General features: G+C 52.5%; 11 protein-coding genes; 5 read left to right on the top strand and 6 right to left on the bottom strand.

Annotated features, from left to right (window-relative positions):
- Positions 1-1,072: 1,072 nt before the first annotated feature.
- On the top strand, positions 1,073-2,157 carry RCC_06588 (uncharacterized protein; the record flags this gene model as incomplete). XM_023771851.1 has 2 exons in its annotated part: positions 1,073-1,392; positions 1,446-2,157. 2 exons carry the CDS (start codon positions 1,073-1,075, stop codon positions 2,155-2,157), a joined length of 1,032 nt encoding a protein of 343 aa, XP_023627619.1.
- A 433-nt stretch (positions 2,158-2,590) lies between these two features.
- RCC_06589 (uncharacterized protein) lies at positions 2,591-4,406 on the top strand (the record flags this gene model as incomplete). XM_023771852.1 has 6 exons in its annotated part: positions 2,591-3,055; positions 3,109-3,168; positions 3,222-3,294; positions 3,347-3,486; positions 3,537-4,053; positions 4,117-4,406. The coding sequence occupies 6 exons, from the start codon at positions 2,591-2,593 to the stop codon at positions 4,404-4,406; spliced, it is 1,545 nt and encodes a 514-aa protein (XP_023627620.1).
- Positions 4,407-5,597: 1,191 nt separating this feature from the next.
- Positions 5,598-6,275, bottom strand: RCC_06590 (related to Copper homeostasis protein CutC; the record flags this gene model as incomplete). Its single annotated transcript, XM_023771853.1, has 1 exon — positions 5,598-6,275. One exon carries the CDS (start codon positions 6,273-6,275, stop codon positions 5,598-5,600), a length of 678 nt encoding a protein of 225 aa, XP_023627621.1.
- Positions 6,276-6,607: 332 nt separating this feature from the next.
- Positions 6,608-7,932, bottom strand: RCC_06591 (probable 3-ketoacyl-coA thiolase peroxisomal A precursor; the record flags this gene model as incomplete). XM_023771854.1 has 2 exons in its annotated part: positions 6,608-6,744; positions 6,804-7,932. The coding sequence occupies 2 exons, from the start codon at positions 7,930-7,932 to the stop codon at positions 6,608-6,610; spliced, it is 1,266 nt and encodes a 421-aa protein (XP_023627622.1).
- A 2,189-nt stretch (positions 7,933-10,121) lies between these two features.
- RCC_06592 (uncharacterized protein) lies at positions 10,122-10,814 on the top strand (the record flags this gene model as incomplete). Its single annotated transcript, XM_023771855.1, has 1 exon — positions 10,122-10,814. The coding sequence occupies one exon, from the start codon at positions 10,122-10,124 to the stop codon at positions 10,812-10,814; it is 693 nt and encodes a 230-aa protein (XP_023627623.1).
- Positions 10,815-12,010: 1,196 nt separating this feature from the next.
- Positions 12,011-14,281, bottom strand: RCC_06593 (related to glycerol-3-phosphate O-acyltransferase (formerly described as CTR1 suppressor protein); the record flags this gene model as incomplete). Its single annotated transcript, XM_023771856.1, has 1 exon — positions 12,011-14,281. The coding sequence occupies one exon, from the start codon at positions 14,279-14,281 to the stop codon at positions 12,011-12,013; it is 2,271 nt and encodes a 756-aa protein (XP_023627624.1).
- A 1,375-nt stretch (positions 14,282-15,656) lies between these two features.
- On the top strand, positions 15,657-16,044 carry RCC_06594 (uncharacterized protein; the record flags this gene model as incomplete). XM_023771857.1 has 3 exons in its annotated part: positions 15,657-15,662; positions 15,715-15,742; positions 15,869-16,044. The coding sequence occupies 3 exons, from the start codon at positions 15,657-15,659 to the stop codon at positions 16,042-16,044; spliced, it is 210 nt and encodes a 69-aa protein (XP_023627625.1).
- A 359-nt stretch (positions 16,045-16,403) lies between these two features.
- RCC_06595 (uncharacterized protein) lies at positions 16,404-18,478 on the bottom strand (the record flags this gene model as incomplete). XM_023771858.1 has 5 exons in its annotated part: positions 16,404-16,946; positions 17,016-17,257; positions 17,312-17,345; positions 17,395-17,585; positions 17,641-18,478. 5 exons carry the CDS (start codon positions 18,476-18,478, stop codon positions 16,404-16,406), a joined length of 1,848 nt encoding a protein of 615 aa, XP_023627626.1.
- Positions 18,479-18,945: 467 nt separating this feature from the next.
- On the top strand, positions 18,946-20,488 carry RCC_06596 (probable potassium channel beta subunit protein; the record flags this gene model as incomplete). XM_023771859.1 has 8 exons in its annotated part: positions 18,946-18,981; positions 19,040-19,189; positions 19,305-19,410; positions 19,464-19,651; positions 19,703-19,814; positions 19,868-19,916; positions 20,020-20,089; positions 20,147-20,488. The coding sequence occupies 8 exons, from the start codon at positions 18,946-18,948 to the stop codon at positions 20,486-20,488; spliced, it is 1,053 nt and encodes a 350-aa protein (XP_023627627.1).
- Positions 20,489-21,187: 699 nt separating this feature from the next.
- On the bottom strand, positions 21,188-22,863 carry RCC_06597 (related to calcium ion transporter Vcx1; the record flags this gene model as incomplete). XM_023771860.1 has 3 exons in its annotated part: positions 21,188-22,093; positions 22,148-22,602; positions 22,860-22,863. The coding sequence occupies 3 exons, from the start codon at positions 22,861-22,863 to the stop codon at positions 21,188-21,190; spliced, it is 1,365 nt and encodes a 454-aa protein (XP_023627628.1).
- Positions 22,864-23,674: 811 nt separating this feature from the next.
- Positions 23,675-25,442, bottom strand: RCC_06598 (uncharacterized protein; the record flags this gene model as incomplete). XM_023771861.1 has 2 exons in its annotated part: positions 23,675-24,873; positions 24,926-25,442. 2 exons carry the CDS (start codon positions 25,440-25,442, stop codon positions 23,675-23,677), a joined length of 1,716 nt encoding a protein of 571 aa, XP_023627629.1.
- Positions 25,443-26,453: the final 1,011 nt, after the last annotated feature.

A 26,453-nucleotide genomic window follows, 5' to 3' on the forward strand; every position in this document is an offset into this window, starting at 1 on the left:
AATCACAGGGTGAGGAGAGCAACTAGAGCATCGGGAGTTTGTCGGCAGCGTTAGATTTACTGGTCCCGCTGAGTCAAAATAGTACTAATCTATATGAAATCTGCTCGTGGCTCTGTTTGAACGTCTTTTGATTGCTGATCCTCCTCTCCACTCACGAACCAGCATGTTGCAGAGTCGAACATAATAAGAATACCCGTGGCAACTTGCAAGTCTCGCAGCTCTTTGAGCATGGACCTCAGGCAAGGGACCCACGACGAGAAATTTGCGCTTCCAGCGCGTCGGATCTCCAATTGAATCCCAAGTGCTGCTACTACGCGTGGTCTCCTCCCAATACACCAGGTGGCACAGCTGTACGTGGTCTGTGATGGCAGTCCCGAGACATTCATCYGGGTGCGTTGTTCATGCGACTCCTGCATCCGGCCGTATTGATTGACACGCAAGCGCCAGAGACATGGTCATTCTTGCCGGTCCCGATGCCATGGTCAGTACATCGCTTGCCGCCGGTGCGTGTGAGTGATGATAAAAAAGAAGGTAGGTCTACGAATGCGTGGAGGACCCTTACGCGTATCCACTAGGGCCGAGCTTGGCGTGGTTGTACGACAGTCGGGTTGAGCAAGCGAGCGCCCATCGCCTCCCGCTGATTTTCAGGAACACCCGATGCTCATCCTTGTAGAAATGTATGCGGCTCGCCGACAGGAATAGCGCTAGAGCGCTCGTACGGGGTGAGTGGTGGGAGCTTGGGGGACTATTGGGTCCATGCTGGATGCCGGCTATGGAGAGTGGCTGTGGATGGTATGTTTGCACATATGCACCTGCTAGCCCCCTCTCGTCGTGGKCATGYGGTATCCAAGGATACATGCACTTTTTTGTGGGTATGACGAGGAGTTGAGCGGACCGTGTCGTTCATCGCCTGGCGGAGCACTTTCTTTGTGAGATACAAGAGTAGGAGTGAATCGTGCTTTCCCGAATCTCTCGTTCCTTCATTTTCTACAAACTTTCTCTAGCCCACATCACCTCACCTCTTCTGGTACTGTGGAATACGTCTTCAGACCTCATCACCAACAACGTTATCATGCTACGCCTTTCACTCCTCGCGGCAAGCCTGGCTGCCGCAGCGCAAGCAAAACAACAGACCTACAGCACCGAGTCCTGCATCACAAAACACCAACCAGCCCAATCTGCTCCCTCTTCTGTCCCGACAAGCACGAGAACTTCTAGCCAGACTTCCTGCTACACAACTACTACCTGCGGAACGATCACCACAACGACGACCATCACTCCAGACCCAGTGTCATTCACCAAGGGTGCTTCTGGCGAGCTTCTCCAAGCACGAGCGGCTGTGGTCGAGTTTGTTGGCGCGGAGGAGGTGACATGTTCTACAACCACAACTATGTAAGTCTTGTGAAAATGTCTACCTCGCCATACTGGTTGCTGACGAATTCAAGCTCATCGGGGGCCTCGACGCTTTACACCGGTGAATACAGCAACAGCGTTGCCAAACGTACAGCGGCTGCCGCGAATGCTCCTGCGCCGTATGGAAAGTCCCGCAACCCACTGCTTGGGAAAGTCCTTCATCGCTACGGACAAGAGGCGTTCAACGACCGTCAGAAACCATTCGCGGTTGACTGTCTGGCGCAAGTCACAACATATGACGTCGCAACATCCACTATTCAAGACGAAACCGCAATCGAGACCGTCACAGCGGCAACGCCAACAGTCTATGTCACACTGAGGAACAAGGCCGTCGAAGACGAGCCTATTGAAATCACCAAGACAGTGACTGCACAAACTATTACAAGCGGCGTCTGCACAGTTACGGCTGCGTCGTCAACAACCACGCAGCACTTGAAGTGTGCGCCAACGAACCTGATCTCGGAGGTGGATGGCTACGGCATTGGCGAGACGCGAGGAGACTCGTCTAACACTCGTGGTCTGGCCCCTGGCAGTGATCCAAGTGCGTGCTGCCAGCTGTGCTTGGATACTGAGGGCTGCGCAGCTTCGGAAGACGACCCGGATGCCGGCAACTGCTTCTTGTGGTACACTGAGCCTTCTTGTGGATTGGGATTCAAGTACACGACGGGATCGCAGAAGTTGGAAGCTGGTGCGGGTTTCTTAGTACAGACAGGATGTGGAACGATCGAGGCGGCTGATCAGTAAAGCGTGCGTTGTGAACGGATGGAGCAGGACGGCGAAGATCCGACGAGTGTATAGCTAATGAACACTGAACGGCGGAGTAAGCATCCAAGAGGGACATAGGACGCAATCACCGCTGTTAATGGCAATGGAAAATCACGACCATTGTTTCCCCGAAGCCTACGATGACATCGCAAGTTGGTTTGTGACACCACGTCGTACGCCATCCGAGAACTTGTTGGAGCAAGCTTTGAAACCTGGCATACGCAGATGGCGTCAGCCTGCACTCATCACTACCACATTGCCCTTCTGTGCCATCTCTGCCTTTTGAGTCTTTCTTTCGTCTGCTTCAAAATCGCTTCTGCTTTGCGAGACATTATTCATTACACTGTGTTCTTGTGCCGTCCCTCTCACTCAGTTGGCGCCAAGCGCGAAACGGACAGGGGTCACTACTACTATGGAGCTCCAAAGCATTCCGGCGAGAAGCGGCACGGCTACTTTTCTACCGGCTGGAAAATGTATCAAAATCGTCAATACTTCTGGTACACAGGTGATCGATACCTGGGCTTTTGCGTTACCAAAACCGGATCCGAAGCAGGGCGGCACAGAGTCAGAAGTCGAGAAAGAGGAGTTGCCGAAGCAGAATGCCCCACAAACACCCAAGAAGAATGCGAAGAGGACTTCGGAGTTACCTTCTCAGGAGGAAGCTGAAGAGGCTACTCGGAAAGGACTAGCTCAAGGAGAAAAAAGTGCTGAAGATTCTTCGAAGCAACGGACGTCGTGGAGCGGGTATCTTCCGAGCGTTCCGAGCGTTCCTTCCTTGGGGTTTGGGAAGGGCAAGATTGATGGGGATGCGGCCGCGAGCAAAGATGAGCAAGCAAAGGACTCCAAGACTTGGTCGTCTTATTTCGCTGCTGGGAAGGTTGTTCAAGTAAGACTCGATGTTTGTTGCGGGAGCTGATGTTTGTGCAATAGGGGTTCTCCTCGTATATACCACAACAGGCTTCTGACACTGTTACTCAATTTGCTGGATATGTATGTGATGAAAAAGTCATTCACCTTGCCATTGATATTAACGCCAGATCCAGCACGCTCGGGACAATAATAAGACATACATGCAGCAATTGCAGGACTTCTCGAAGACGCCAGTGGGAGCTGCAGGTGCGAGATCTGGCACCGTAAACGTGAGAGATGTACACTGACCAGTTCATAGGCATGGCAGCTATTACAGGCTCTGGCTATGGAAGCTCGCTGTATGCAGGATACTCGGCATGGAATTTGAAGCATGCGAACAACGCTCCGGCTATGGAATTGCTCTCAGTGTCGCACTCCCGCGCAAGTACTTTGCATTTGGTATCTTATTCCAGCCCAGCCGTGTCAGTGGTAAGCTGATATCCTTCTAGATTCCGCAGGTCCATGACACGCTTGTGACCAACCTGCGTGAACCGATTCTTACGCTCGTAGAAGACACTTCCCCTGGAACTCACGACACCTTGATACCTGCCTGTGATCCCAACCAATATAAGCAACTTGGTGCGCCTGACTGGGAAAAGCATGGCTCCTGTGCCGAGAACTTGGTCCTCGCCCTCAAAGAGCTAAATGAACGAGCGGGTCTCAAAGGCGCCAAGGGAGTCGGCGCAGATGTCTCAGTCAACACCGTTCCGGCTCCTCTGAATCTGTTCATGAATGTTCCTTGGGAGAAGGAAGGTGAGCTGAAATTTGGGAAGCCCAAATCCAAGCCTGGCGACTATGTGCGTTTCTTTGCGGAGAGAGATGTCGTTGTTGTCATGTCTGCGTGCCCACAAGACATAACGGGAATCAACGGTGAAGAGATCAAGGATGCACACTTCATCGTCGAGGACGCGGAAGAGGCAGCGAAGGCTTTCAGGAGAATGCCGCCGACGAACAAGTCGACGCCACGTAAGATCTCCTCGTCTCAAAAGCCGACAATCACAGGAGGCGAAAATGACACAGGAAATGTAGGGAAAGCAGGCTCTGATCCGGCCAGGAAGAAAGCTCCTGTCGCGCCTCAGCAAGCGTCGGAATCACAAGCACCACAGCCTGCAAAAGCCACGCCCTCTCGACCGATTAGGAAAAGGTCGACACAGTCTGCCTCGGAGAAGGCTACACAGCCGGCTACAACCTCGCGACCCCAAAAGAAGCCAATTCCACCATCTGCAGCGGTTCCTACCAACGGAGAAGCTGCTGCGCCCAAAGAGAGGAAGAAGCCTCGGAAGCTGAATGTTAGGCAAAAAGGGACAGCAGAGAATTGATCGGCTTGCCCTTCGGTGGATCAATGAGCGAGGTGACACTTTAGCTGTTCGTAGCTCTGTCATGAGAATATTGCAAGTCCCAAAATCTGATCCAGGATACTTTCACGTCAGGCCGGCGAGCTGCGTTAAAAGGGGCAGAATGCTTCACTCCATCTTTTAACGTGTAAAGGGTGGAATTACAGTCGACCGTCAACCCTTGATCTTGACGTGTGCAACGTTCCGCCTGGCGTCGACTTTGGACAGGCGCAGAGCGCCGCTTCAACCCATAGCATACAGAGAGAGTCGCGAGATCTCTTTGCGCGTCCAGTCCAACGTAGAGGTGTGCAGCCTAGAGCAGCAGGGCCGACATGCTGTACGAAGGCACATCCGCATGCGGCACACGTCTTGCCATCAGATGCATCAAAACTTTCAATATCGGCTGCGGGACTGTCGATCTGGTCAAAAGAATTGGGATCGGTGATGGAGCGACAGGCAGACGCGGCTGGTACGATTAGAGATCATCCCAGTCCCCAACATAGGCCCAGTCAACAGCTGCGAAAGCAATGTGATGCCATGATGGTCGATGCCGATGGCCGAGCTTGGAGCGGCTTGTAATCCTCCAAAGCGCCCTGGAAGCATGTTACTCCGCGACGGATGCATCCTCCCGCTTCGAGACGGGATAGGGCTCTTGAGGGTTGCTCGTAGCGGAGTCGATCAGACAGAAGGCGCCTGGCTCGGGGTACTACGGATCAGTGAGTGGTCACTTGACCCACACCCTACAATCCTGCATGTTCGTGTGCCATCGTTATTTGCGTGGAGAGGGGCGCTTGCCAATACAGCGACCCGTGTGGCATGCCGTAAACAGTCCACAATCCTCCATGGCTTGCCGACCTCTGCTGAAAGTTCGCTAGGCTTGTCCCAACGTAATGCCCTGTATCCTTCATTGTTGGAGACGCTCGCATGGGTGCATGAGTGATCGGCGGAGCAAGAGGACCGCGCTGAACGACCACATACATTGCCGCYGTCCTGCATACTGATCGAGTCTCGATGCGGTCAGCAACGCCACATCGCCCCGATTGCAGGTCTGTATGAGTCGTTTAGCAACCCTGACATCTCTCGTTGGTGTGGATCTAGAGTAACAGCTCTCATAGCTTCGGTGTGGTATCTTTCTGTGATTGGTGAAGATCAAAATCCTTCGAGGCACAGCTCTGCTCACTGCAGCGATTGCACCATTCCCCTGACTTCTGCAACATCAGGAAGCTCGGCGGTGATCGCGGATGARGTGCTGGAAGGACAGCAGGAAGAATGCAGAACTTTTGCTCCCGTTGATTGCAGGATGCGAGCCGAATTCGCTGCTCGTACACTTCCACCCGGAATTATGACAATCCGATCTCCAGCCTTCTTGACCAGCTCGCCGAGGACGTTGATCCCCTCGAGCGCGGTTGGCTGTCCCCCCGAGCTCAAAATGGCCTTGCAACCTGTGGTGATAACATCCTCTAGTGCAGCATAGTGATCGGATGTCTGGTCAAACGCCCTGTGAAAGGTACAAGGCTTCGGGTGGACGAAGCGAACGAGTTCCGCTGTCCTGGACTTGTCGACCTTCGACTCGCTGTCAAGAATGCCGAAGACGAAGCCGTCTGCACTCTGTTTAAAGGCTTGAAGTTCTTCTTGCATGCGTGCGAACTCTGCCTCTGTGTATACGAAATCCCCGCCACGAGGTCGTATCATCACAAAGACTGGAATTGAGACTCGAGCCTTGACTTGGATGAGCCAGTCCAGTGACGGTGTCGTTCCTCCTGCAGCTTGGTCCTCACACAATTCAATGCGATCTGCATGATTCTCGGCCGCTACAATGGCGGATGCGACGTTGAAACATGCCACCTCGAGCATTTCTTCGGGAGAGAGCGTCGGCTTTGGTCCAGCTGCGTAGTCTTCTATCCGGTAAAGGATCTTCTTGCGAAGCTGTGGCAAGTCTGACTTCGTAGGTGTCTTCTGCAGATTACAGAAGCATTTTATTGACGGAAAAGAGATGATGTGAGTGGTGGAAACGGTCTCGATTAAACTCCTGCTAGACCGTAATAAGCACACCAGGGAYAGGCACGCATCGGCGTGAAATGCCCAGGGGCAGCAATGGAAAAAAATCTTGTCAAGTTTGTGTCACATGCAAATTCACTTCCATATTGTATCATCATCACAACTACTACAAGCCTGATCTGCCTGATCTATTCTGCTACCCAGACGGCCGCCATTCCCATTCCAGTTCCGACGCACATGCTAGTCACACCAACCTGCTGGTTTGTCCTCTTCAACTCGTAAAGAAGCGTGCTTACTTGGCGTGCACCAGTGCAACCCAAGGGATCTGTAGTAAATTACGTTAGCCTAGCAATAGGAGTCAAAGAACCGAGCGGAGTGACTCACGGCCGAAAGCAATGGCGCCGCCTTTTGGATTGATTTTCTCTTGAGGGATCTCAAGCTCGTTCGCGCACCACAAGCATTGACTTGCGAAAGCTTCGTTGATCTCGTAAATGTCGACATCGTCTTTGGAGATGCCAGCCTTCTCAAGTGCCAGTGGAATTGCTTTCCATGGTCCAACTCCCATGAGAAGAGGAGCAACACCGACGACTGAGGCTGCCACGTATTTGCCAAGAATCTTCTGACCGAGACGCTCTGCTGTGCTGCGCTTCATGAGGAGTACCGCAGCCGCACCGTCCGAGATCTGTGATGCATTTCCGGCATGGATTGAGCCAGTCTTTGAGAAAGCTGCCCTGATCTTACCCAAGGACTCCGCAGTAACTTCACGCACACCGTCGTCGCGGGCAACTGTGATCTCCTTCTCCTCATCGGTCTTGGGGTCGGTCCACTTGACCTTCAGTGGAACAATTTCTTGGTCAAAGAGGCCCTTCTTTTGTGCGTCAATCGCCTTGCGGTAGCTCTCGGCAGCAAACTTGTCTTGATCCACTCTCTTGATGCCCTTGTCCTGGGCCATCTGCTCGCTCAGCTGTCCCATGGGAACTTGGCACTCTGCAGCAGCCTTGTTGTTTTGAAGCGCCTCGGAGAACTCTGTGACTGCGCCAGGGCCATATTGTGTGCTCATGCTCTCAACCCCAGCTCCGATACCAACTTCGTACATTCCGGCGCGGATACCGTTTGCGATCTCGACGCATGCTTGCAGGCCCGAGCTGCACTGTCGGTTCAGACTGTGCACGGCGGTTGACTCTGGGAAACCTGCAGCGAGGGAAGCCGCGCGGAACTCAGTGGCGCCACCTCCTGGAGCGAGCACGCAGCCAACAGCAACATCTTCTACGAGGCTCGGGTCAATAYCGGAGCGCTCAATGATGGCCTTGAAAGCGCCGGTCAGAAGGTCAGCGCCAGCGGTGTCCTTGAACCCGCCCTTTCCGCCCTTGGTGAGAGCGGTACGGAGCGCAGCAGTGACGACGACATCATCGGGGTGCTTCTCGAGGAGCGATGGCTTGCCAGAAGCTTGCATTTGGCCGGCCACTTGAGAAACACGCTCGCGTGCGGCCTGGGTGTTTCCGGTCTGGTTCATGTTGTATGTCGTTGTGGAGCCGAAGACGTTGATCAAGTCGTTCAGTGTGGTATCTGCAAGGTGTGATGAAGAAAGAAGGTAAGAGTGGAAAGAAATGTGAACCAACGATCTGATGTGTCTGCTACCATTCACATGCGGTATGCTCATGCTTGCTTGTGGAATGCCGAGGCTGCCGAGGCACCCTGGCAATCGATTGTGCGCACAGCATCATCTCCTCTGCCGTAGTAATGATGAGAGCACCGTTGTGCAGGCTTCACATGTATGAAACCTCAGCAGTAACGTATGTAATAATGCTGCAGAACTGAATGTGACTGTGGGGAATTGGTGTGAAACGAGAGAAGAACATGAAGCGAGATGAAATGAAATGCGTGACTCAGCTGTGCAGGCATAATTACTTATCCAGATCGTCACCTTCTCCGGACAGTGCTCCTGGTATGACCTTTCGTTCATCACCCGAATCAACACGCATGCCGACCCTTCGACCCGAGCAAGGACTCGGTCATTTATTATGTACGCGCTGATGCCTCCTTCCTTCCATCATGCGTGCTGAGAGCACCAAGCTGCAGCAGCTTGCGCCAGCCACAGCCACCCTGCTCATTGACGCGGCTTTTGAAGGACCAATSGTCGCGTCCATGATGCATACGGAGTCGCCAGGGGAGTAAGCCACTTGCCGCCAGTTTGCGAGCTCTCGCTCTCTTATCAGGTGTTGATGGAGTCATGTAGACTCATACTGCCCTTCAGCCGGGCCTCGGAACCGAAAGGATTCTGGCTTCTGGAGGAGCGCGCATCCTGAGCCCGATTCAGTATGTGTACACCTCGGTACAATGTACAGCATTGTTAGCCTGGGCGGCCTCCGCGGAGTACCTTTCCCAGCGCAAGATGATGTACTTCGTAGGAGCGCTGTGATGGTAGGATCTTCTCTCTGCAACGATCGCAACACCACCAACATTTCTGCGGGCACAGCAGACGCCACGAAATGAACGATTTGTATGTCATGGCACGTGGCGACCGCAATATCCAGAATACTGCGCCGTCCACGCTCAGCGCTAACCTCACAGCGCAGCCCTGGCCTTGGCACTGTTAGACTGGCCTACCGAAGAAGGATTTTGGCTCCACCTAGGGTATTTGGCCTGAAGGTCCCCGGACCCGAACATGAGGATTTAGAAGCACGCAGAGATCAATTCGCAACCCTTTGAGATCTTCTCGTAGCACAGGATCACGTCTTGGATCATTCATTTTGCGTTCTATCTTGGGCGACGTACGCAAGCGGTGTGCGCATGAGCACGAGGACGTTCAACGTGACTCGAGGCATGTCTCGCCGACGGCTTGGTAGCCACCACAGCATCATACTCACTGCAACATTTGTCTAGATCCCTTGAGTGGATCAGACGCTAGCAATCCCGAGAGCGTAGACGAAGCATGAAAGCTCGGACGAAGTCCAAGAACCCACTACAGTATACGTCTGGGAAAGGCATCACCCGGTGCATAAGCCACTGTGAGCCATGGCGTTCAATTATAGCTTGTTACACGGCTGAGTAGAGACCTCTAAGCGATACTGTACTGGAATCCTTCCAAATTCGAATCGACCATGCTTTTGGTATGCCTGTTCATCCTGCAGGATCCCGACAGAACGTGTGCATCTTGCAGATCCTTCCAGAAGCCAAGGCGCGCGTGGGACGGACGACATTAATCCCAGCAGCACTCATCACCTCTACGGGGTCTCACGGCTGCGACGCCCGTTAGGCTACACGACCGTGAGAATCGTCAGCTCAAACGCTGCAGTCTGCCGGAAGACTGCGGAACGGCCTGGAGTGGCGAGCGCCGAGCTTGCTCAGCCTATTCTTGTCGCGGCCGCCGGCGAGCTGTGATCATACGAGGCACAGATCAGCCTTCTCTCTGCGTGGCGTATGTGGGCCATCATTGCTCGGCGCTTGACCCACCGGTTTTTAAGGTTTAATTTTGACTTTGGCTAGCCCGCATTCCCACGTGGCCCGCCAAAGCCCGTGGCGCTGACTACGTCCTTTGGCGATTGGCGCGAAGGGCGAGGCACAGCTGCGCTCTGAAGGCACGGCAAGCACACGAATCCTTAAAGAGCGACGAATCGTCCCGATAATTGGCACGGGTCCGCTCTGACGTTTTCTCCAACAACAATAATTTCGGAGCTTCGGGACTACAAAGACTACAATACAATGCCTACTGCCACGAGAGATTTATATCATGCGAGTGTCAAGCTCCCCAAGATCCACACTTCCTACCAAGTGACATATCCGACACCGTCGCCAACGCTATCGATGAAGCAGCCGGCCATGCTTCCAGGAATGTCCAGAGAGCTCCCGATGCCAACAGTAAATCGAATCACCAACCTGAACCAAGCACAAGCGACTCTACTGCACTGTTCAACGAAGCTGTCAAAGTCCTGGCAGAACAATCCTGGAAGATCATCGCCACCCAGCTCACCGCTCGACTCGGATGCACGACGACACTTCCAGCTCTGGCTGGAGCAGTGGGAGCAGGCTTTTACGTCTTACCTTTCTTGTGCCATGGCCGGCATGAAAAGCGAGGACATCACCCGCTGCAGAGTTCTCAAAGCCAACCACCTCTCCTGCACGATTCTCGCCGCAGGCTCCAGCTCAGATCCTCGAWCGTTCAGTGGGTTTGAGTCTGACTTTCAAGCGATCGTCGAGCTGGCAAGCGCAGTCATGCAGTCTCGATCAGCAACGAGCTCCCCTTCCAACCGCGGCGGATCCCCAAGCAATGGAAATAGTTCTGCTGGCAGCCTCGAAGTACGTGGCCCGCTCTACGTCGTCGCCGCGCGTTGCAACCGTGTTGACATTAGAGCTCGCGCCGTTGAGCTTCTGGGAAAAATTGACGGTCCACGCTGAAGGATGAACCGTCACATTTCGCATCAATCGGCAAACCACTTTGGGAACGGAGCTCTCACGAAATGCGTCGACATCATCGCACGCCCTATTCCTTCCTTCCGTAAGGCGATTAGGGTTTCTCAAGATAATTTGACTAGGCGGACCCCGGAATCCTTCAGACCACCCGGCCCGCCGACGAATCCTGTCGTCCACATTCCTAATCTGGAAGGAGTAAACTCGTGAGCTCCAGCTCGGATTCGGACTTAAAAACTCCCATGCTTTCCGCTATGGAGACCACCAAGAACGCCCAGTCTGTCCTTACAGTATGGAAGGATTCAACTACGTTGGCGCCCAGCGCATCGCCACCACTGCCTCGAGGCCGATGTACACGAGTTAAGCTGTACGTTGATATGTCAACAAATCAAGAATTTGAGGAGAGACCTTTAGCAATTCGGACTTAATGGCTCAGATTAAAGTCCGGATTACCGATTGCACATTGAGTACAAAATGCATGGCAGATCGTTCAAAGTATCTGGTTGAAAGATCGACATTCCTCGCATTCAGGCGGAAATTCTTCAGGCAGAACTCGGGCAAATGATGTACCGGCGATCCAAACCCGGATTTCGGTTGCAATCCTTCGACAATTAAAAGCACGCGAGCAAATACGAAAGTTCGACGGCAGTGAGACACGGATCACCAATTTTAAACCATGATCTTCACGAACGGTTCCTTGGTTCCCCCCATCCTTCCTGTCGGCTTTACTTCTGCATAGGGCTATAGTGTGGTGTTGCATGTCCTACATGAGGGAATGGTTGCGAATGGAGCTGATCTGAGATTGTTGGTAGTAAAAAAGTTTGATCGTATCAGGCGTGCAGTCAGGATGGGCGATCCGGTCGATCAATTGCGGTGGAGATGTGATCATCCATGGCTCATGGCGTGGAWGCAGAGCGAAGGCCTTCGTGAAGGATTCTGAGGGCTTTGTTTTGTGTGACCGAGAGCCGTTCATCAGACTTTGCGGTCAGCAAAGCATGCRTGAATGAATTTCCGCAGGATTACRTCCAACCTCATCATCTTGAGAAATCCGAAAGCAACAATCGTGACGACCATGGTTCTTATTATGGTGAATCAGCTGACAACAGACTCGCATTACTGTAACATTTCATGATCTCGTCATGCGCTTGTTGAACAAATGAGCAAGCACGTAAAGAGCAAGCATCTTATACCTCCTTCTTCACTGCTTCATCATCATCATCCTCCTCATCTTCACTCAATTCCTCGCTTCCAACTTGCCATCCATCTACGCTCTTCCTTCTTCTTCCACGCTCACGCATCGCATCGTGTAGGTTCTTGCTCACCTGATCCAGATTACTGCTTCCAGTGGTGCCTTCGACAGAATTGATGGAGGTGAGTTTGTTGAAACCTGACCTGAAATCGCTCGAGTTCGCGCGACTGCGACTTCGGCTGCGGTTGGGTGTTCCTGGTCTGGTTGCGAATAGACCAATTGATCCAATGTTTGTGAAGCTTTCATTGCGAGGTAGCGTGGATGTGAGTGCAGCCAGTGGGCTTGAATTGGATGGGCTGGTAGGGGTAAATTGTAGGGCGTCGTTCTCGCTGCCTTCGCGACGGTGCGTAGGTGTAGTAGGCCTTGAACGTGTTGGTGAATGTAGTGGGTGGTCCGCATCACTGAGTATGCGCTGTTGGTCAAAGTCTGGGAAGAGTTCTGGTCCAAGCTCATTGATAATATCGTTGATTCGTCGTGTCAGCTCCTCGCGCTTTTGACGAATCTGGACAAATGTGTTGCTCTGGGTAGGATTGATACAGAGCATCAGAGGTCGCAAGGATTTGAAGATGTCCATGCCAATCTCGCCGAAGCGAAGTGCTGCGAAGCAGACCGAGGGAAAGAAGATGAGACCGAAGACGCAAACGAACCAGAGGGGGACGAAATCGGGCATGTATCCGCAGACACGATTGCTCCAGGTCCAGTATACCAAGATGATAGTATACATGACATCCAAGGCGGGTGCGAGGGCAAGAGAGACTAGGATCTTCCAGGTCGCCATGACGTCTCGAGCCTTGACCTTGACCGTTGATGCAGCCAGCGCCTCGCGAGCCTTCTTGCGAGATATTACTTTGCCAAGGATGAAGACTGGCGCGAAGAGGATGACACCCGGCAAGCATGCTGATAAGAGGAGAAGCACCTTGCCCACTCGGTATAGCAGAGTGAAAACAACCTCATACCAGGAGAACTTGGCATATGAAACCTGATGGTCGCGAATGTTCAGTCGGAATAATGACCTGTTGTAGTCCAAAACTTCTTTTCGGATCTCGACAATCCGAGGGTCATCCTTGTACGTTTGATAGCCTTTGATCAGCCTCCGATTAAGCTCGACAACGAACGGCAAAGGTAGTTTCTTTCCCTTGGGGTTGTAAAGTCGCCGCACGGCTTGAATAAGCATGAGCGTGTCGTAGTCTGGTGCTTGTACCGTGACGGTCGAAAGTGCATCATAAACATTTTGAAGAACTTTGCCGACTGCATCTCTCTTGCTACCATTCTTGTATTGTTCAACCAGTTCCGGCTCGATCTCGATAGGGGCACCGAACTCAATAACAGCCCGCGAACGAAACTTGTGGGCATGGAAGTAATTCATGCCCACAGGCACGATAGTGACACCACAGTCCGGATCTTCCGCGAGTGCACCGAGGGCCATGATGGCCAGTCCGGCTTTGAGTGGCAGAAGCTCTGTACGATCGTGACTGCCACCTTCCGGAAATATTCCTATGCAGCCTCCGTCATGTATGCGAGCGAACACGTCGTCGTACACCTGGGCCTGATCGACGTGTGGAGCCACGCTGAACTTGATCCCATCGAATGAATCGCCCTGAGACTGGCCTCCAGCACTGCCATTTCCATCGTGCAGTGGTTGGCCTGTGAGCTGTTTCAATGCAACGTCTCCTTTGAACGCCTTCTTCAGCTTAATCTCATCTTTGGAAACAACAGACGCGATTTCAGTATTGGCAGCAATATTGTTCACGCTCGGCAGCACCAGCAGTCCTCCTGGCATGAATTGTCCATTCTGAAAGTCCACACCCGTACCCTTGATCACAGTCGGATCGCCCTCGGGGTCTGGCAGAAATATTTTCCCTTCCGCCGGCTTCTTCAAGTCCAATGCCCGGCCGACAGGCACCGAACCCACCAGCGATGCRCCCCATCCGATGAATTTCCGCCGCATGCTCTTTTCCGCTACCAGGAAGGCGATTCGGCGGTGCGCATCCTGGCGAACCACTCGCATCAGGATCAACGGATCGATGAACTGGTTGGCGTGAGGAGCAGCAACGAAGATGACGGGTCCCTTTTTGGGGATTCGCCATGATGACCGTGGATGGATTTCACGGAAGAAGAGATCGACCACCACGGTGAAAACCCAGAGGAAGATGTCGTACACGAGGCCGTTAGCCGCCTGCTTGCTCTTCTTTCGGGCACTCGCCATGATCAAAGGGCTGAAGGAGTTGACGTCGAATGGCGGTGGTGAGCTGTGGAGCTGGACGGCGGGTTAGTCGCAGGTGCGGCCTGACTAGATGTATTCCATTGATCGCAGATGGCATACGCGATGCGGAGTGATGGGGTGCACAGGTAATCAACAAAGCATTGAGCTCGCGGTATAATAATGTTGAGCATAGAGGGGCAAAGTCAAGCTTCCATATCAATCCAATCTATTTCCATCTATTTCCACTTCCACGTTTCGGTGCCGGGATCCGAGTCTAGCGCGTGCTCGCATCGTCCACTTCACCTCACTTCACTTCTACCGACTCCTTTGTCACATACACCCGAGCACTTCACGTGCGAATCGCGACGCGCCCGCTAAGCGTGCTCCGCTACCCTCAAGTCGCTGCAAACCGCTCTGTCGTAGGCCAGCTTCCAAGCCATTGGACGCGTACCTTACACGTCACATCGTCAGTGCTACCACATGGCACCAGTGTACATCGAGTTCTTGCTGCAATTGAAGCCATGGTCTACTTGTAACAATCGGTAGGAAGAGCTGCCATTAACTCCTCACCATATGATGATGACATTCACTTTGATTTCGAGCTCTCATGTGTCATTCCACTGTCATCGCTCCACTTCTTTTCACAGTTTTACAAGACGAGATCAACCCATGTCATTTCCGCGGAGAGGTCTGAACAAGACTCTGTATCTCCAGCGTCTTCAGCATCCCCAGTCCGGCCACACGAAATGGCTCACTACCTCGATCTTTGGAATGCCGATCAAATGCTCTGGGAGCCAAACGATCTCGACAAGCGGTACCCAAAGGCGCAAGAGGCGTGGGCGAGCTCACACTCGTGATGAGAATGATGAGAATTAGTTTGCAAGAACTCCCAAAACATGTAATTTGGGACAAGCTTAACATCTTCAGATCCAAGCGAAGCGGAAAGGTTCGCTGCTCGGAGAGCGAGGATGCATACAATGGCATAGCGCCACCTGCTAGACTTAAGACCAGGCCGACGCGACTGTCTTTGAACGCCAATACCCTGGTGCCAAACAACAACAATGCCACAAAAACAGCATCCATTCTAGACTCACAGCTTAAGATGAGATCGCCCACAATAGCAAGTCACTAAATTTTGCCAATTGTAGCGATCTTAAAAAAATTCGGACATATGACGGCAGACAGGGCGCCGTGTGCGGTCAGTATGAAGACCTGAGACGCGTGGAGAATAGTTCACTGCGGCTTCGGTGGCGAATTGACAGGTGCTCAGATCACAAGCATTCTGGTTCGGCTCTTCCATAGCGGTGACTTCGATGGGGCCCGATCATAGATACAGGACAAGTTTGGCAAAGCGCAGAGTGATTCCACAGCGTACTTCATGAACGTGAGTAATAAGAGCGCCCATGATCATACCTGATGCTAACGTGCATTCTTAGATGATGATCGCCACACTCACTCGGTTAGGTAACGGTGGCCCGGGGGAAGGTCTCGACCTTTGGGATCTCGCTGAGAAGAGGGAGTAACGTCACGTCATCACGGGACTCTTCGAACAAGGACAGGTTATATGGTTACAAAACGCCTCCAAAACAGCATACATCTCCCTCTACTTCGTCAGCATCTACGACGAGAAAGCTGCGAAGAAGTGGCGCAAAGCAATGCGGTTGAAGTTTTCTGTCTTGCTATGCTCTGTGGTCGAGAATGTCATGAAGCCTGCTAAGACTTCTGCTGCCGAGACGAACGTCCAGCAGGCGCTGGACGAGCTTTGAGATTTCACATGGATTCGGAGGAAATTGCAGCGCTACAAATGGGCACTATCGATGATGTGCCAACGATCATCAGGCGGAATGAGAACGGTAGTAGGTTGATGAGATCTTTCGGCAAGAAGTTCCAGGAGATGTATTTGGTCGAAGAGCACGACTAGTCAATATCCCAGTGTCTGCAACGACCTTGCGGGTGACCTGAGGCWATAGCGCCATTCTTTGAGCATGAGACGATCCTGATGCTGATGGCGATGCATCATCTATTGTGATACCAGGCCGCTATCGTTCAAGACGCTTCATTCGTCACCAATCTTGCCTTGTGCAACGCCGTAGCGATTCGAGATATAAATGGTACCGACCTTCATTCAGAGAAGCACAATATCCTCTGCGAGAGTCCGGTTCTTATGCAGAAATTTGCCAGTCATAATCGGCGGATCTTGAATGTAGCATTCGCACAGCAGTTGMAAAGCTTTGCTCTTGCCGTTATAATCAAAGTGTCGTCGGACAACAACGGGAACATCTCCCCCAAGAAGGATCGCAACACTGTCCGCTGCCCTGATTCCAGGCGTCGCAAGGCCGATGTGCCCTTTGGCAGTTGTAAAGAAATGTCGTCCGTAACCGAAGTTTGCTGGGTCATCAATGTCCCAGCTTTCTGATGGCGATGTCGACAGAGCTTCCTCGATCGCACCGGATGTTGAAGCTGGTGCCATCTCGTTCACAAGAACAATGCTGTCGAACACGATTGCTGAAAGCTTCAGCTGGTGACGGCTTCCTTCTCGAATAGCGAATGTTTCGATTTCATCTCCGCCAGCTCTAAAGTCGCTCCGAATGCCAGTAGACCAGTCATCTTTTGGCTTAGCAATGACAAAATTCGGCGAAGTCTTGATCCAGATAGGGGCCAAGTGCCACTATTGATAAGGCGTAATGTCAGCCATGTACCCAAGTAAATGTGAGGCAATCCATCAGCATTGACTCACTGCAAACGTCCAATCAGGAATCCATGATGGCAGGTCATGATCTCGACTATGCTGCAGTAGCCCGGCCGAGTAGATAATTGAAAAGAGCTGGAATATCTTCCTTTGATCATCAAGCTCATGCCAGGAAGCGTAAGCAGTATCCCAAAGAATGCTGTTGATGTAGATGTGGCATATCTCAATGTATAACGAAGCAATAGATCGACTGTTGTCGTAGTTGGGAAATGTAGTATTATGTGTGAGGCCTGTACAACACGTATTAGCACGTGTTTAAACTTGATTATCATCAACGGGCATACCGTAAAATGCATACACCATGTCTCGCACGTCCGTCTACAGGAATAGTGTCAGCAGGGGCGTCTCTGGGCTTCAACAAACGTACAGCTTGACTGCTTTTACCCAATATCAAGAGCTGCGTTATATCAGTATGTGCCTTGCCCTCTTTCTGGCTAGATGCCATTTGCGTGATGATTGCAATCCGTTGACGAGGGTTGCCAAGCAAAGATGTATGTTTATCAAAGCCAGAGGTGGCAGGGAGGGTCACATCTCTGAACAATCTGACCAAGCTGTCCCCTGAGATGAGATCAGAACACGCATCGTCGGCTTCACTTTGAGCGAGAATACTGACATGTAACATGCGCTTTGCCACATGCAACGGTTGTATAGTGTGATAGCGCGACCTCTGGAATGACCCAAACACGTCTGAACCACGGTCGTTCGAGCAGATCCTGGATTGCATGCCGCAACTCTCTCTGACCCATCAAGCGATTCAGGACGCTTTTCGGACTATCGTCGCCCCGACGCAACTTCTTAGCATACTCAAAGAGCTTGTCACTACGATTGTCCGACTCTCCGAGCCAAACGTAGATCTTCATCGCTCTGTTGAATATGTGCTTCATGATGCTCACCTGGTGAGATCGCTCGAGATGGTCGTCCTGGTTGATACAAATTTGATCGATCCATATAATGAATGTAGTCCGAGGCTTTCTGAGCGCCTGGAGAGCATTTAATAAGTTCGAGGTCACTGGGAACTTGAAACCATCCACTAATATAGCAGCAGTACGTTCGACTGAGCCCCAGCAGTAGGACAAGCCGCAGTAGTTCCTTTTGGGGTGCTTCGAGGTCTCCCAAATGAGACCGACCTCTACAACGCTGGTCCCAGTCCCTGGCTGTATGACTGCGAGTCGAAAGGCATCGCCATCTGCTACAGTTGGATAGTGATATAGCTCTGCTTGCTCGACAGCTTCACGAGTGTCTCGCTGTCGTCGTTTCCGCCGCCGGGCACTCGAGTCTGGCGTACCAGCGAAAGCGCGGGCGTCATCTGTGATCTCGATGTCGGAATAGCCGGCCTCCAGGGTGATTGAGCTGAAACCGTATGAGAACCTCGGATCAGTGACAGTAACGATGGAGTCATCATCGGTGTCCAAATCCAAATCGTCAATGAGCCGGGGCGATACGCTCACCATGGCGAAGGATCGCGGGTATGATGGTTATTGGCGCTGTACGGGCGATTCAAATTTGCAGGCGCGCTCATATTGTGCGTTGATGACTGAGCGTGTCACAGCAGAAAGGTGAGGTTATGTTGTGAGGACAAGAAGTTAAATGCAAGTCTTGGCATCGCAGCATCCATCCAGTCGATGACTTGCATTCGAGCATTTTGCACTGCGTTCATGATCCTCAGCTCCCTGTTTGCTCATATCATAGTTTTGTATAGTTCCCGAAGAACCGGATGACCCCAATCCCTTTCAAGAACATTCACCGATTGATTGGTAAACATCATCTTTAAGCGCGTCGACCGGCAAAAGAGAGAGCCCCGCCGCGCTGATCATTTTAGAGCTCGCCATTCGAAAGATTCGAACCTCCAGCTCTCCTTCCTCCAAACCTTCCTCTTCCAATCTTCGCCACAAAATAAATTCTTCCAAGTACAATCAAAATGCCTGCAGTTGAGAGCAAGTTCGATCCAAAGGACGTGAGCATACTCCAGCGCGAAAGCATTGAGGACATCACTGATACTTTTCCCCCACCAGATGGAGTTCCGCCACCTCGGACCCACCGGTCTTAAGGTCTCCGTGTTTTCCCTGGGTGGATGGCTCACATACGGGGGCACGCAAAAGGGCAACGACGTCAAGGACTGCATGGAGGCTGCCTGGAACCATGGCATCAACTTCTTCGATACAGTAAGTCAAAAGGAAGTGTGGCAGGCAGGCAGGCTGYAGCGTGTTCTCGCGGCCTTCCGCCTAGCTCAAGACGTGTTTATGTCTCAGTCATGCTAATTCTAAATCTCGCTTTCAGGCAGAAGTCTACTCGAACGGTCAATGCGAGATTGAGATGGGCAACGCATTGAAGGAGCTTGCATGGCCAAGAGATGAGTACGTTCTCAGCACAAAGGTGTTCTTCGGTATGTGCTGTATGGGCTACATGTAAGGAGGTAAAGCTTATCAATCCCGACAGGCACTGGACGGAAAGAGCCAAACACTCGCGGTCTCTCCAAGAAGCACGTTGTTGAGGGTCTCAAGAGCTGTCTCCAGAGACTACAGCAGCCATACGTTGACATTGTGCTTGCTCATCGCCCAGATGTTGGCACCCCAATGCTGGAGATCGTCGAAGGCTTCACCCAAGTCATTCGTAACCTCAACCTTGTAAGCTTGTTGCTTTACATGAGATGTGAGAGTGTCTGACTTTTGAATCAGGCCTACTACTGGGGCACTTCCGAGTGGTCTGCAACCCAGATCACCGAGGCTACTGAATTGGCGGAGAAGCACAACCTGATTGCTCCCATTGCTGAGCAGCCACAGTACAACGGTTTGGGACACGCTTCCTCAGCAGTGTGTTGAGATGACTGACGCATCATCTAGCATTCCACCGTCAGCGTTTCGAAGTCGAGTACGAGCCTCTTTACAAGAAGTACGCAAACCCGAAGAGCGAAGGCACAGAGGTCGTCCCGACGCACTCTCACTGTCTTCCCCAAATCATGGACAAAGGCTAACACTTCTACGTTACGCTTCAGATACCAGTACGGCACCACCATCTGGTCTCCTCTCGCTTCGGGTCTCCTGACCGGCAAATACAACGACGGCGTAAGCAGATACTCACATGTGCCAGAGATCTATTCGCTGACTCTCAAACCATTTTAGATTCCAGAGGATTCGCGATTTGCCACCAACAAGGCTTTCTTCGAGGACACCGTCAAGCAGCTGCAGAGCGAAGAGGGTCAGGCAAAGATTGCCAAGGTCCGCAAGCTCACCGAGATCGCCGAAAGACTCGGCGGAAACGTCGCACAGCTTTCGCTCGCATGGGCTGCCAAGAACCCCAATGTTAGCACTGTGATCCTTGGGGCTACCCGCGTGTCTCAGATCGAAGACAACATCAAGGCCCTTAAGCTGCTACCAAAGCTTACGCCCGAAGTGATGGAGGAGATTGAGAAGATTCTCGACAATGCGCCAGCGGCACCCAACAGCTTCGGTCGTCAGAGGTGAGCGGTACTCCCTTGGCTCAATTGAGCTTTGCAGTGTTTGCAGACTGCCGCTCATGGTGGTAGTAGGCAACCCCACAAGTCGAAGAAGCCCAAAAGTAGACTCTAGATAGCACAAAAGTTACCTAGCTGTCACTCACATCACCTCTTCTCTGATGATGTCCGAATCACGTTCAAATTATCACATCAAACAATATGATGCAGCGTTGATATCATCGTGAGTCACCGCAATGTACAACGTCTTGAAACTTGCGTGCAATGTCTTGGACCAAAGTGCTATGCCAAATTGCTTATGAGCGCTTGGAAGAAGCTTGACCAACTTGTAAAGTAAGTGCCTACATGTACCTAACAAACCAAGACTCACAAGCATGATCTGGTCCCGATCGATCCAAGCACTCCAAGTTATGTTATGCATCCGTTGCTCAAGAGTAAACCGGCACACAAGCTTTTCCTCCTGGTCACTTGCACGCGCGTCACCGGAAAGCTTCGCTCACAATAGCATGATCACCACCGCGCTTGTTTCATTTGAATGCGGCTTTTATTGCTACAGAATACATATGAAAAGTAAGAATGCCCGTTATTAGGTCTGTGAGAGTTACGCCTGATACGCCTCAGCTACCTGGAATTCATACTCCGCTTCACTCCCTTCCTACCTTATCTTGACAAGACCAAAACAAAACTTTCTAGGGAATCATCATACTCCCTAACGACCAAAGAAACTGTCGACCATGCTGCCAATATCACCGGCATCCTCGGGGTACACCCAGAATGCAATGGCGATGACGGCATACAGTCCGATGCACATGCATCCCTCCAAGTAATTGCTCTTGCCGTCTTGGATCAGGTAGTTGACAACCAGTACACTCAAGAAAAAGACAACAGTCTCGAAGCCTTCGAAGTGGAGAGTCATTTCCTGGCCCATGATCCAGCCGAGGATGACGAGGAATGGGGTGACGAAAAGGGCGATTTGCATGGAGCTTCCTATTGCAACACCAATGGCCAAGTCCATCTTGTCCTTGTATGCAACGACGACTGCGGTKACGTGCTCAGCGGCGTTTCCAACGATGGGCAGCAGGATAAGACCAATGAATGTCTTGCTGACACCAGATGATTCGACGATGGAGTCGATGGATCCGACAAGGTACTCCGCGCACACGGCAACGAGGAGGGTGACGATCACCAAGGCAATACCGGCGGCAACGGGACCAAGGATCTCAGGCTCGTTGTCCTCGCCGTCGCCGCCGTCTTGGGCCTCTGCATCAAATAGACTTGCGTGCGTCTTAAGCTGGAAAACAAGGTAAAGGATGTAGAGGAGCAGCATGATGATGGAAGTTCCACGCGAAAGGACTAGGATGTTGTCCACGGAGTCAGCGCTGCTCTTGGTAAGCGCAGCGTACATGGTGGCCGGAATTATCAGGCACGTCGCGGCGACAGCCATCAACGAGGACATGGTCGATGCCACGGTCTCGTTGAACGTGCTCTGCTGACGACGCACACCGGACGCAATGAAGCAGCATCCGAGCACAAGCAAAATGTTGGACAAGACCGAGCCAAGCATGCTCGCTTGAACGATGCGAATCTCTCCCTTGGTTAGGGCGACAATGGATACCTTGGGCAACAATCAGCATTGAGGACTGCCATCAATCCTCGAAGCGATACTCACAATCAGCTCGACAGCATTTCCGAAAGTTGCATTCATCAATCCACCGATGGTCTGTCCCAACTTCACACTCAATTCTTCGGTCGCAAAGCTCAGCAGCGCCGCCAACGGAACAATGGCCAGGAAGTTGACAACGAAGACGGCAGTGGGGTTGGCATCCATCGCGSCCAAGATAATGCCTGCCGGCACGAAGACCAGAAGGACATTGACATAGTTGCTCGCCAAAGTGAGCCATGTCAGGCGCACGAAGTTGGACGGCAACCTCACATACCAGCGGTCGTCTTCGGCCAGTGACTTTCCGTTACCGCTTCCCAGATTTCCCAAGCTGTTGGCTGCGTTGCTGATGAGCGGCGTGCGTTCACTGTTGCCATTCGGTCGCTGGTCTTCGGGGGGAGGCATGTTGCTCGCTTTGCCGCTTCCACTGCGACCGTGCTTGGCGAAGGCTCGTTTGATCCCGTCTACGGTGCGGTGACACGCATCAGCTGATGGATTCTCAAAGGCGGGTGACACGAGCAGCAAGTACGAGCAAGCGCAGCGGTATAAGGAGCTCTGGTCTGAGAAGCTTTCCACTGCGCGCTAGGAGGTTGGGCTGGGCAGTCTGTATAGCCAAGACTCGCTATGTGCTTGTAGGTGGCGGTGTTCTTGCGAGCGGCGAGGATCGGAGGGGAACTGATGGTGTGCGGTGAGGTCTGGAAGGGGACTGACAGGGACTTACTCATGATCGGTTCGTGACGGGCACACCTGTTGCTTGAGCCTGCAGTCTTGGTATGGAGCCAAGAGTCCGGTCGGAGTAACCTTGGGTGTCCGGGCGTGTAGCGGGAGGAGATTGGCAGAAGTGAGTTCCCGATTCGTGRGATTATCACAAGGTGACAGCTTGTGAGGGGGGTTAGAGGGAGCAACGAGGCGCAGCAGAAAGGACTCTTAGAGCACAAGGAAACAGAAGCTTGGTGAAACGGGCGGCGATGACGGCACACGGATTCCAAGCGCACAGCCTCGACGCTAAAACGCAAGTGGCATACCGGGGCTGTCCGCACGTGGGGACTTTCCTCCGAAGGCAGTCATTAAACCTAAAACATCGTTGTACAGTACCCATACATAAATTGAAAGGAGTCTGAACGATTCAACATGGCGGCTTGAACGAAGCGCGTTGCACGTTTGGGTCGCTATGCTGCGCTGCTGCACATGGCGGGGGTAGCTATCGCGGCAGTGTCACCATACCCATGGCTTGGTTCACGGTGCCCAAAATCGACAGCTTGCATGAAGATTGAAATGAAGTAAGCTCTCGCATGTGTTTGCAGCATCACATTGTTATCAACTGTCCTAGGTATATCTGCCGGTACTGAGTCCTATCAATCAATCAAAAGGATCATTCGCCCCATGATCCCATCCCGTCGTTCCATCGTCAAGCATGATCAGACGCCCTACCTTGCAAGCGCCAAGATCCCAAGCATTCACCGCCACAACGCCAAATCACCGCAGCAGACCACTGCACAACTCCCTTGTACTCAACGCCGGCCAAGAAAACACATCTCACGAACTTCCCTCGATGGCCCGACCTTCACCGCCAGCTCCGGCAGGAAGCATGACCCGTCTACCGCCTGCGCCGTAGACAAGCTCCATCATCTTCCTCTTCTGCACATCTCGACTTCCTTTCAGCTGCTGATAGGTTCCTTCCAAACCTTTGATCTGCTCATCTACAGAGATCGTGCTCGAATTGCTGGACCTGACCAACGGACTCACAAGCTTACGCCGGAGTATCTCGAGATTGGACTTGAGCTGCAGCAGGCGTTGGTTGTGGTCGATGAGAACGCGCTTGTTGCCCACTGTCCGATCGCGAACATCGCGGAGCAAGTCCTTGTTCTTCTCGTACTTGCGAAGCTTGGAAGCGTTGACGCCAATGACCTTGGTCCAGAGACTGCCGAGAAAGTCATTCTCCATGCGCTCCTGTTGGTCTTGCTCGCGAATGACCGTTCGTTGAAGGTTGAGGAATTGCTTGTCAATTGCTTCAAAAAGCTGGAAGAGTTGAATTGAATATGTAAGTTCGTTGTTGATGCTCTCTTCTAGTACACTCAGAAACTCGTTGAATGTGCGTTCCAGAGTCGCCTTGGTGCGCTGCTGATAGGTCTGGCCGAGCAGCGATTGTGCAAGTCTCCCTTCACTCAAGATTCCAGCGCGAGTTAGCATGCTATGCGCATTCGACCAAACTGAGCTGATGGTGCTTGGAGGCTCGCTGGAAATGGTCAAGAGTTCTCTCTGCGCCCACTCCATTACCAGCAGTATGGAGTCTACGTCGGCGTCGACCCCGGCAAAGAATCTGGTGAGCTCAACTGCGAGCGTCTTTAAGCTGTCGGAAAGATCGTCGAGCTGATTGACGATCAATGGCGCTGAAGTCATGTTCGTACTTCTAACACTCTCGCCAAGATCCCAGACCGCGACACCAGTCTCCTGTAATTGCTCGATCTGAGCGTGGCCGTGCTCGGAGTAGTAGATTACTGGTTCGAATGACTTTGCCAATCCGGCAACTTTGATCAGGTCTGGTGATGGTCCATTGACGGGAGTGGAGAGAAGACTTGCCAACGTCCAGTAAAGAACCAGAGTAGACGTTGCATAGAAGAAGGTGTTGTAGGAGGATTTCGTGACATGGTGTATGGCCCTTCGTATGCTGTGGACCATGGCTTCGATGGGCTCTGTTCTTTGCACAACATCAAGTGAGGTGGAGAACCGGATGTCTATCGATCGTGTTAGATCTTGCGCAGTGATGTATGAATCTGCGCCACCTACAATTGTTCTGTGTGGGTGTTTGTGTGGTGGGCGACTCTGGCGCCTTCTCTGTCTGCTCGCTCATCTGCCGCGCTGTGCTTGTTCCGCCGTCGCCATTGTCGCACTCTGTTGCGCCGCCAGCCGTCTGAGGCTCCGGACTGTTGGTTGGACTTTGGCCCTTGATCGGTGACTCGGGCAACGGAATGCGCCTAGCAGTCCGGTATGCGGTCACGTTCCCGTCGTCGCCATCTTCGTCCGCACTGATATATTGCGGGCTCACATCTTTACTGTTGTATCCTCCGCGATGCGGCGATAGTGTTTGGTGGTGCTTGAACCAGCCACTGCCCGCCTTGCGCCAGGCCGGGGGAGAGTAGGATCGCCTTGAGGATACCTCACTGTAATCTGACGCTTGAGGACTGCGGAAACCAGAGTGACAGGACGGCAGGTCAGGCAGCGTCGGAGAGAATTCGCCCTTCAATTCGTAGTCCTCCATAGAGGCGTTGACGGAGTCCAGATAGTGCTGGCGGCTGGTACTCATCTCGGATATGATCATGCGTTTGGTTTGTTGTGCGCCGCCGTTGAATTGGCGAGCGCAATAAGTATCATGGACGACGCGCGAAAGTAGCGAGGAGCCCAGAAGGTGGAACTTGTCTTAGATGCGTTTGCTCGATCGTTGTCGCGTCCTTGGTCGCGAAGCACGCGCCACAAGTTCAGTATGTCTTTCGGAGTTGTGTCTGGTATCAGGCTATAGCTCAGAGTCTGAAGATGTCGTTTACAGTGGAGGATTGCATGCGCAGGTACAATGCGAGAACAGATTGAGTGCCGAATGCTGAATCCGACCCTCTGATTCTGGGGATGGACGGGCCAGGCAATCCGGCCCAAGAGTGGCTGGGGTGGATGTAATCGATAACCCTTGCCGGCAAGCATGAGCCAACCATGCTCTGGGCGGGAGCACTAGCGGCCTTTGAGGCTTCCAGGGACGAGCCCCGCCGCCCGCGACAGCACGGCCTTCCGTCATTGAAGCGGAAGAGATCATCGCGTCGAAAGAAGAGCAGTCATACTCCGGCTTGAGATTGAATGCAGCCTGACAGTCCAGGCATGAGCATGTTGATGGTATGCCTCTCCATCCTGTTCTTGAGATTCAGTCCCACACCGCTAGTCACAAAGACGATAAGGTCACGAGGAAGGGGAGGGGCTGCGGACCAGGGGCCTCCAGTGCAGCCTTGCGGTCTTGTCGTGTCGATCATGGCCCCGAAACGCAGTCTGCTGCACGAGCTTGGGCTACGACTTCCCTTGGGGGATCCTGTCGCCATTCAAGTGAGTCAAAGGGGATGTCCACTGTCAGCCATTCATATGATGCCACGTGAAGTGGAGGAACACGCGACGCGTAGAGGGAACACCCGTGCGCGTCTTTCGCAGGCATGAAGTGCTCTAGCATCCTGAGTAAGTATTGCTGGCCAATGACGATGCATAAGACGAGAGTGAGGATGTTCCGATTATGAAGGGCCGGTATCAGCACGAASAGCTTATGAGAATCATCAAAGTTCAT

The sequence above is a fragment of the Ramularia collo-cygni genome, assembly GCF_900074925.1.
Source record: "Ramularia collo-cygni strain URUG2 genome assembly, contig: RCC_scaffold09, whole genome shotgun sequence".
NCBI lineage: Eukaryota > Fungi > Ascomycota > Dothideomycetes > Mycosphaerellales > Mycosphaerellaceae > Ramularia > Ramularia collo-cygni.